The 10966-nt window shown below is 33.6% G+C and overlaps 1 protein-coding gene across 1 annotated transcript; it reads right to left on the reverse strand.

Annotated features, from left to right (window-relative positions):
* Window positions 1-4415: 4415 nt before the first annotated feature.
* On the reverse strand, window positions 4416-8341 carry LOC147481655 (uncharacterized). The gene is made up of 4 exons (XM_086580586.1): window positions 7731-8341; window positions 6498-7383; window positions 5091-5160; window positions 4416-4829 (listed from the first exon to the last, which is right to left on the reverse strand). The coding sequence occupies exons 2-4, from the start codon at window positions 6762-6764 to the stop codon at window positions 4594-4596; spliced, it is 573 nt and encodes a 190-aa protein (XP_086436712.1). The 5' UTR covers window positions 6765-7383; window positions 7731-8341; the 3' UTR covers window positions 4416-4593.
* Between the last annotated feature and the right edge of the window lie 2625 nt (window positions 8342-10966).

A 10966-nucleotide genomic window follows, 5' to 3' on the forward strand; every position in this document is an offset into this window, starting at 1 on the left:
AATATATGTTTGTGATCACTGTTGTATATGCTCTAAGGAAGCTAGGTTGTAAATTTAAGTAACAATTAGATGTTTAAAGTAGTCCATGTCTTTTAGATGTTGCCATAGCATCTTACGTTGATGTAGTTTCGATATCTTTACGCAGATATCACCGACATGAAAGTAAAGGATTGATTTGTGGGTAAATCTTTGTAGTGTTTCATGTTGTTTTACATGTATGTATGATGAATATACTAACTGTTGAATCAGTGCATATCACTGAAATGAACACTAGCAAAATTAAAGGTGACCAGTTGATTTCCTTATGGAAATGTTTCTTGGCAAATTTTGTTTCTTTACTCAATTTTCAGCAGTAATAAGTGGCTTTAAGAATATAATTGACTAAGCTTTCTACATAACAGATCAAGGGCAATATGGCTAGCACCGTCAACATTCGCAACATAGGTAACATTTCATCCTTAATAAACATTGATATTTTTCTTTTCAAGCCATAAGTAGTTGCCTTCCTTGCAACGTTCTTATTGTACTATTGCTTATATTTTTCTTTTCAAGCCATATATATCCTGGTTAAGCAATATTATATATATATATATATATATATATATATATATATAGCAGTACCTTTCCGAGCTCTCAGCCTATCCACATCGGCAGGGGTATTATGAAAACTCAGGAGACTAAGTAGGAAGTTTACCCATTTTGAGCTCTAGAAATCAAAGTTTACCCTTCATTAAACCCCTCCCCCAAACACTACGAATCAATTTCTTTCCTCTCTCTCTCTCAATATTTGCTGCTTACTTCTGTAAGCTTGGCCCCGATATAAAAGCGAATCAGACACCTAGAGAAGTCATTAATTTCTCTTTTCAAGCTCATTAAACTTTTGGGGTTTGGCTAGGAATTTTTTCAGGTGAGATCTTTTTGCTTCAAACCCCACCCAGAACTCTATTGTCTCAAATCAAGATGTTGAGAAACCCTTAACAGAACTTCCATGATCGCGAGGTAAAATCAAGCTATTTTATTATTAATATTATTTTGAAGTTGTTCTATTAGGAGTGTTGATTTTTATTTTTTGGGTTTGGTTCTGAATTTCTGATCGTGAAGATTAGTTCCTCATATTCGTTATATATTTCCAGAAATAGAATTTGAGACCTCTGCAATCGAAGGGTTTCCAACACTAATTTTATTGTGTTCAATCTTAGAAATCTGGTAAGTTATCTTTTCTTTCATGAACATCGTGATTCAGCTATTATTAGAATTGCACCAGTTTATTTTCTTTACACTGATTTTAATCAATGTGTTCTACTTTCTTAAAGCAATTTATCGTTTGTTAATTCGCCACACTCAACCACTGGAGTCTATCATTCGAAATCTCTATCTGCAAGTATATTTAGTATTTTAAGTAAATTAATTTGATGAGCACGCTACCCTTCCGTTTGCCATCAATCTATACCAGTCAGGTGTTGAAACTTTTGACATGTTGGACAAAATTTTTGAGCTTTTTAGTATTTTATTTTCCATTAGGTATGGTGTTGTAACGACATTAGTATTGAAATGAAGATTGATTTTATCAAGTTAGGTGTTAGTTGTTAGCTTAATTGTTTCTTCTAATACTTTCTATTTCATTTTGACTTTGTGGGCTGTGCACTATCTGTGCTATTTTCTACGCACCAAGGATACTTTAAATACTCGAGAGTTTAGATTGATACTTGATCATTAGCCAGTATTCTTAGCTCAAGTTATTAGCAATATGGGCTGCACCAGGCCAAATAATTTCCAATAATTTTCTGATATATGTTCCTGTTCAATATTGCATTATGTGAACGAATATCTAACATAGTCTTATATTTGTGTTTGCAGCGCCAGAATACTTCATGAGGGAAATTATTCTTGCGAAGTTCTGATTTAATGAAACAAGAAAAATGTTGTTTCATATATCTTAATTATTGTAAAACTGTCTACTGGTCTGAAATCGGACCCGTAATTGAAATCGATTATTTTTATACAAAGCTTCCTTGGTTACATTTCATGTATATTCGCAAATAAATTTTTCTACTTATATAAGAGGCGTCAAAAGCTGCCGTTTGTGCCTTCGTCCTCTATTTTTTCGCTTTTCTTTCCTAATATCTAGATTGGCCCCACTGCCCTCACAAAACCTTCGCCACTGTTTTTTCTTTTGATTTCTTTAAATAAATGTTATATATATACGACAGGAAAAACATAAGTGGTGTTATTAATTATTGTCATTAGTTTTTCTTACCAATATTTGTTTTAATTAATTTTGAAACTGATGCATGTAAAATCAATTAAAAAATTGTTGATTCCTACCCAGATGTTTATGACTTGAGAAATGCTAAAATGCCACGAATTAAAATCATAAAACATACACAATTTGGAAATAGAATCACAAATTAGAGTATGACGCTATTACTTATCACATGTTATTATATCATTTCAAGGTATTTTTTTGGATCCCACAAAATTAGAAATCGAAAACTGAAAACAACTGGTAAACCACCAAAAAGAATAATTAACCGGAAATCGGAAATTGGATACAAATGCATTGAACTAACCTCAAAGAATAATGGATTAATGGGAAATTAGAAATCGGATGCAAATCCATCGTACTAACCTCAAAGAATAAATAGCTGAAAATCAAAATTTTGATGTTCAAATGCATATTAACGAGAAATCAGAAAATAGATGCAAATATATTAAACTAACCTCAAAGAATAATTAGTATAAAATCGGAAACTAGATGCAATTGCATTGAACTAACATAAAAGAATAATTAACGTACGGGAAATCAAAACTAGATGCAAATGTATTGAACTAACCTTAAAAGAAATTAACGGGGAATCGAAAACTGGATGCAAATGCATTAAACTAACCTAAAAAAAAAAATTAACGAGAAATAAAAAAACTGGATGCAAATGTACTAAATAACATCAAAGAAGAATAATTAACGAGAAGTTGATAACTGGATGGAAATGTATTGAACTAACTTTAAAAAATAATAACTGATGAGAAATCAGAAACCGGATACAAATACATTGAACTAACCTTAAAGAATAATTAACTGAAAGTCGAAAACTAGATGCAAATACATTAAACTATCTAACCTCAAAAAATAATTAACGGGAAATCGAAAACTGGATTTGCAAATGCATTAAACCAACCTCAAATAAAAATAATTATCGAGAAATCAGAAACTGGATTTGCAAATGCATTGAACAAAACTTAAAGAATACTTAACGAAAAATCGAAAATTGGATTTGCAAATGTATTGAACCAACCTCAAAAAATAATTAATGATAGATCAGAAACTGAATTTGCAAATGCATTGAACCAAACTTAAAGAATACTTAACAGGAAATCAGAAACTGGATACAAATGCATTGAACTAACCTAAAAAAATAATTAACATAAAATTGGAAAATATATAGAAATACATTGAACTAGCCTCAAAACATAGTTGTATTGGGAATGTCTCGACAAGTATAGTTTTACAGTTAAAATTTAGTTTATAATATCTATTTTCGTATGATTGAGAATGATTTGCCATTCAAGTAGCTTCAATATGATCTTTGTTTCATTGGATATTATTATTGAACTTTAATCAAACTTCTCTTATTAAACAACTATTAAACAACAAAAACAAATCAAAATGTTTTATTAAGGGTGGGTTATTTCTTTTTTATTGAGAGTGGGTTTTAATGTTGCAAGAAATTTAGATGAGTGATTAATATAATATTCATATTTTATAACTATGTATAGTTAAAAATAATTTTTAAAATAATTTAATATAACATTACCCGTTTGTAGGACGGGTTCGAAAACTAGTTGAGTAATGTGTGGCCAAGTAAAGCTTTCTGTTTCTCAACAAACTCTTCAAATCAGAGCCACATAATCGATCCATTTCATCACTGACAATCTTTAAATTCCGTAAAAACAAATTACAATACATGATTAAACAAATTTAATTGAACACATACAAAGCATATACCAAAAAATATTGCAGAAGTACATATGACATTATGACTGATCATTGTAAGAAAAAAAAATATGGACAAATCCCCCTTGAGATAAGCAGACACCGAATGAAAGCCCTAGGTACTGTCAAAAATACCTTGTGTATGTATCCAACTGGTACTGCTGACACATCGTTAACAATAACACCACACGTCCACACCTGACACACATATCGCCAAAAAAACCTAGATGACGGCCCTCCAAACAACATAGTTCATTCTCTGAAGAGGCCTCTGCACAACATAACCAGTTAGATACTATACCTCTCTCTCATCTATTCAACTGGTTTAAACTTCTTTTACTCTTTCTCTCTTGCTCTCTCCATTCGTTTTTTGTTGTGTTGTGGAGAAGAAGGTTTCGCTAAGGAAGAAGCATGTGACAAACTGTAGTCAACAATTTGTTATGAGATCTTTATTAGCCAAAAATACACTTGAACAGGGAAAAGTATAACTAATGAAAGAATCACCGTACAATATCCTAAGAAGGTGAATTCTGATTCCAAATAAATATATTGTTTTCATAGTACATTTTGTTTTTCAAAATCATACATAACGTTGAAGTGGCTTATTTCTTCCATCTTCGTATTGGTAAAGACTCTGGCCTATGATTTTCTTCATCCAGGAAGTGTAGAAGAAACATAAATACGTAAAACCAGAAGTCCCACCATGGAAATTCTCCAGCAGAACGAAATCCTCCACCTCCAGAATCACCACCATTTCCGTCGCCGCGATAATAAGGTGTATATCCAATCCCTCGAAATCCTGACCCACCATCGTCAAGCATGGGTAGCATCTCCTTACCTATAAATAATAACCATGCATGAAACCAATTTAGACCAATTATCTAACAGAACGTACAGCAGAAAACAGAGTCGTCTAACTATCACCATATAATAGCTTATAGTTTTATTTTAATCATGAAAGAAATTAGACAGAACAGAATAGTATATATGGGAACAATTACTACATTTCTCAACTAGGTAGCTATTCCATTCCGTGTCCTATGAATTAAAGATGCAGTCCAACCAACTAAATTTAGAAGCACAAGTAACTAGACATTACCTGGAGGGGAAGAAATGGTAGCCGTCGAAGATTTCCTTTCAACTGTCTGGGTTTCAGTTGCACATCTTGCCTGAGAAGCAAAGAAAGGTCATTGATTCATTATCCTTCAGGAAAACAAGGCATCCTGAAACATACAGATCCTGAGTATGGCAATGTACTTGTTAAGCTGTATCTTTCTCGTTGTTAACATTTTATACATGGATGTCTCCTTGCCTATTAAAACCTTTGTTTATGGTAACTAATTAAAACAGTAAATTAATTAATAGCCTTGCCCCTTTCGAAGAGAGTTAAAGACACTCTCCGCTCATCCATTAAATAGACCACCAAGCCTACCATCATGACTCCAGCCAAGTAGAGACCAATGGATAAGACTCATCTGTTTCAGTGATTCTCTCCACTGTTTGCTTGGGCATGATGGTTATGGACTGTTTAAAACTTCTAACACTATCGTACTAACATATATTGGACACATCTCCTTGCTATTTTTAGAGCTTCCAACTAACAACTTTGTCTCCTAATGCTCTCATTGGCCTTACACTATAAGAATGAATTCAATCACAGACAGTATTCTTCTTTATCACAATACAACCTGAGCTATTAAATCGTTGAGTACTCGCTACTTGCTGCTTAGCCGACCCGACTAACAATTTATTCCTCGATCACGATCGAGCTCAAAAACTCCCTGAGCACTCAGCCGATTAGGCAATTAGCCGAGTAATTGTGTTCACTATTTCAATGTTAAACATTGAACTCGACATTTTGCCAATTCGATCAACCCTCGATTCTATAAAATTCTACACTTTAATCATATTTATTTTAGTTGATTGAGTATTTTAATTGTTTATTGATTGATTGGGTTCTTAATTGACTCCATTATGTTGGTATTTCAAAGTATAATATATTTAATAAGTATTTGTAAAAAATTATAGTGTTATGAAAAATCACCCGATTAATCCCCGGCCGATTACACCTACTCGCTACTCACTCTTCCAACGAGTAGCGATTTAACTGCACAGAATACAACTATATCTGCATTACCTCAGGTTTTTGTGCTTTTCACCTTCTCTAACATAACACTCAACAAAGTGTGAATCGGCAAAATTGAAATAATGTAACTAGTTTTTGGTGTCAAACTGGGTTTAGAAAAGCCCCACTTCACATTGTGAATGCCAAATACATATCATCACCATGTCCGAAATATCCTAAATCAGTAGCACTTCGCCAAAATACATCTACTTATAAGATATTTTATCCTGGTAATAGATTTTTTTTCTGAAGTTAGAACCAAAGAATTATAAAAGAAAGTAGAACGTAATATGTTTTTCTAATGTCCCTATGCCAAACTAATTAACCAACATTTCCAATCATGAGAAAGCAAGAAGGAAGATAAAGAAATAGCCGACTTACAGAAGCACATAATGTTGCAGCTGACTGCACTAGAGAAGCAATGCCAATATTTCTTCTGGTTTCAAAAGGAGAAAACTGAAAACCAGGCCCTTCAAGCACAGATTTAAGCCGAACTCGACTAGTATGCCCAAATGCTCGAGCTTGTAATCTAGTCTCTATCAGATGTGATTCACCAACATTAACACGATCTCTAGATGAGCATTTACTTTTCCCTTGGTGAAGCATAGGCAGACCAAGTGTGGGCACTCTACTTATCGATAAAGACATCTTGCCGCAATTTCAAGAAATGTAAAAATACTGTGTTTATTTTAGAAAATTGATGAAAAAAAAATGAATAAAGATTTTTGGACGAACCTAGGTTGGGAGGCTTGAACAAAGAAAGGTTGTTGTTAGCTCTCTATGTGTTTGGTTATTTGCACCACCTTCCCCTAAGAAAGACTTGTTCTCGAGAAGGTACTCGCGGGAATAGGCACTACTAAAGGCTAATACGTTTTTTTGCTAAAGTACTAAAGGCTAATACGTATGTCAGCGTATTCCACAAAACCTGATAAGTAAATTGATTATCTCAACCATTCAATGTTCAGCTACACAGTAAATCAGCTACCTCCACCAGTGCTTATAATAAGATAGCATTAGTTGCCCATTATGCTTCTACTTGCCCATCTTTTTTCTCACACACACACATATATATGACACGGTCCCAGTGAGCAATTTGTGTTATCTTTGTTCTATTAGTATTCGGTTTGTCCATTGATGCTTGGAAGAGAATATTAAGGAACTTTCTCTCTATCTAGTATATTAAAGGGAGTTAATATCATACACCACAACAAAACTTTCTTCCTTTGACGATCTACCATGCCCATTCATGGAACAGAAACAAGACCACCTGGAAGATGGGGGGAACCAGGATAAAAAACGAAGGTGTTTGTTAATGTTCTGATCAAAAAGTCATATCCTCATACTAATGATTGATGATGTAATGATCCACACGCTTAATGCAAAAAAATACTACTCCAACATTATTGTTGGCTCGCAAGAGTCCTCACTAATTAAAAATAAATATCTATCGATTAAAAGTAAATTAGCACATAAATACTAATTGAGCAGAGACCAACTGTATGACAGGGACGCCATGAAACAAGTCAGACTGAAGAACGAGCTAAACAAAAGCAAAGACAAATAACAATTAAATTTGTCGTCCAAAGGGCATAACTGATAAGAAATTGAACTTACAAATTCTGTGTCATCAAGAATGACCACGGCACTGTCTGCACCGAGCACCCACATCAAGACCTTTATGATGTTTTTCGGTGCAATCAGCTTGAGAAACTACTTTGCAATCAAAGTACACTCTTGCTGGATCAAGTAGATCTGCCTTTTTCTCCCATTGTGTAAATGTACATTTCATACATGCTACTGGCTTCTCTCAGAAACGTTCGAACAAAGGGCCTCAAGTCCCTCAACTTTGTCATCATATGCGTCCTGTCCAACTTGAAAAAGCTCCCCTTTGGAATATCTACCATTATTAAATTGTTAATCGGAAGTAACAATTAAATACAAACAATGAATAAAGCTAAAAATGAATGAGCAATAGTCAAGAAATGTACGATTTCATTCCAAAAATACAAATTGCATGAAACTCATTTTTTTACGTATTTGCATCAATATCACAATTATTTGATTAAAAAGAATCGGTATAGCAAACTTCTACATGAAAACCAGTTATTGAAAGTGTAAGTTGCATTTTGTAGAACAAGTTTTCGGTAGAGTGTAAACTAAGCCATCGATGAAATATGGTCCTAGCGTTAGCCAGAGTTACATATGAGCCAAATAAACAAGAGCGCTTCTAGGGTGCGCAGGGTGTACCCAAATTTCGTATGTGCGGGAATTTAAACCACACATTTCGAGGGGTAAAATCGGAACAACTGGGTGAATAAGTTTCCATTGGGTCACTAAGCTACCCATTAAATTACTAGTTATAGCATACTTATGTTAAACTACTAGGTATAACATATACGTTAGTATCAAGCAATAAATGACATATTCACTCTAGTGAACGAGATTAGGCACAGCTGGAAGAAGAGATAGTGTTGATGGAAAATTTTGTGGGACAATTGGAGGAACTTCACGAAGCACCTGTGACCTATTAGCTCGAGACATAGTTGTATGTGGCCTTTTGAAAATTAGGGTGCGGTGAAGCACTGTGTTGATTATTGTAGAGAGTCCATGTTCGTTGTCATTCTATAGCTCGTTGTCCTTCCTCTATAGAAGCAAAACTTTCGTGCAAAGTATTAGAAAACTCTGTTACTTGCTTGTCGCACTCAAACCATGTCCTATACAACTCAGGATTTCGTACTTCAGTAATATGATACTCAAAATTACATATACTTCAATAGTATGATACTATAAATCACATATTCAATAGTATGATACTTTTTGTTTCATATATTTCAGGAATATATTACTATAAATCACATAATACTTCAATAATATAATACTCTTAGTCACAAATTCAATAATATGATACTCTAAGTTATATATACTCCAATAGTATGATACTATTAATCACATATTACATAATATAATACTCGAAGTTACATATACTTCAATAGTATGATACTATAAATCACATATTCAATAATATAATACTGTGAGTTTCATATACATTTAAGTGCTATAAAACTGGTGTTGAGATTAATAAGCAATCACTTAAAGGAAGTTTAATCATATGATAAAAGTCTGTGTTTAGTCATATGATAAAACCATTGTATCTCAAACTATTTTTCCTAAAAAGTCGGCATACTACCTGAGATTGCGTCTAGTTAGTGCAACTTTCTTTTGTATGTCACTACATTATGGATTCCATATAGTAAAGAAGATTTATGTTAAAAAGAGAGTTATGGAGTTCTAATAGGTTACTTTCATACTTGTCATGTGTTCACAGTGTAAACATGTTACATCAGATTGTATCTTAACTACTAGCATGGCTAAACAGACATAACAAAATGGGCTATTATCGAAAAAGTTACAGCAAAATGAGCAAAAAGACACAGATAAGTGCTTCAGTTTAAAAAAGTTGTCAAGCGCTTGTCGAGTGCTTTAGATACATACATCGTGAGAATTATAGACTTGCAATTAAAAATGTCAGATTACATCTTACCAAGCTAAAACTTGCAATCAGTAAAAGAGAGAAAAATGTTAGAAAACATCTTACAAAGCTATAACTGTGCAAAAGTTCAAAGTTGAACTTTGCATTACACATTACATTTTTCAATTTCTTTTTAGGTTTGAGAATTCAGACAGAGTCATTTTCAGTGTAACAATGGGTTCTGCAGTCAAAATGGTTGTTTTCTTTCTTGATGCCATCTTCACTGCATCACGAAGCTATTGAAATCCCTGGCAGCTCTTGCATTTCAAATACTTTTCTCCAACATTTAATCCATACTTGGTAGTCTTAACAGTCATCCTCCCCTTACAGTCTTTTGTATTGCATTCACAGTTTACCCATGGGCACTCATTCATCTTATGGCCTGGCTGACCAAACTTAAAGCATTCGTTTGCTGATGAGCTTGATCTAAAAAGTTTATCAGAAATAGCTTCATCCAACCATTGCAAATAACTTCAACATGAATCATGCTGCCACTTCAAGTACTTCCTTCATGGATTGCTTGTTGTTTGCGATATGCCCAACAATCAGATCCCATCACATGTAGCTTCTTTACAGTGAGAGTATATAAATTGGCACTCAATAGCTGAGTGTCCAAGTTGATCACAGATCTGACATAAAAAAAAGGTAAAAACCCTAAACCCTAACCCTAGATGTTAATGTTGTTTATAAAAGAAAGGTAAAAGGAGGGACGGGTTAGACTGTTGGAGCATACGGAATGAACAAATCTATTGACCAACTTATATTAAAACAGTAGATGTAGTATACTCCAATTAAGCAATTAGATGTAGCATACTCCTATTAAACCACTAGAAGTAGCATACTCCCATTAAATCACTATATTGGATTTAATAAGTATTGCGAGTGATGGCAGTGGTAGAGCTATATTGGAATAAGAGTCTTTTAGAGATGTACAAAGTGTACATCATAATGAAATATGTCGACGATAATTTGAACGCGAAAACGCAGCCGTAATTTGAATGTGAACACTCAAGTACCACGCATACCTGTAATTTGAATGTGAACATTTAAGTACCAAATATAGTCGTAATTTCATTTAAAAACATAGCCGTGATTCAAAAACCAAACCACAATATTTAGGCATTGAAACACAAACTTAAACACTTAAGTGCAACCCAAGAGTGAAACACCAAACTACGTTACAACCAGTCAACCACGATTCTCATATGCTATTTATTGTATCATAGACACATGCTATTATGATTGAAAGAAGATGAGGGCTTCTCACATTGTGTTTTTCTACATTTTGATTTACATTTCTTTTCATACTTACTTGTCCTAC

This window comes from Coptis chinensis, chromosome 8 (genome assembly GCF_015680905.1).
Source record: "Coptis chinensis isolate HL-2020 chromosome 8, ASM1568090v1, whole genome shotgun sequence".
NCBI classification, from domain to species: domain Eukaryota; kingdom Viridiplantae; phylum Streptophyta; class Magnoliopsida; order Ranunculales; family Ranunculaceae; genus Coptis; species Coptis chinensis.

Excerpts from the sequence above, each read along its gene's own strand:
- LOC147481655 (XM_086580586.1), bottom strand. The coding sequence starts at position 6,764 with ATGTCTTTATCGATAAGTAGAGTGCCCACACTTGGTCTGCCTATGCTT. Across the intron at positions 5,161-6,497 it reads CTGCAACATTATGTGCTTCT|GCAAGATGTGCAACTGAAAC; the intron begins GTAAGTCGGCTA and ends TTTGCTTCTCAG. Across the intron at positions 4,830-5,090 it reads TACCATTTCTTCCCCTCCAG|GTAAGGAGATGCTACCCATG; the intron begins GTAATGTCTAGT and ends TATTATTTATAG.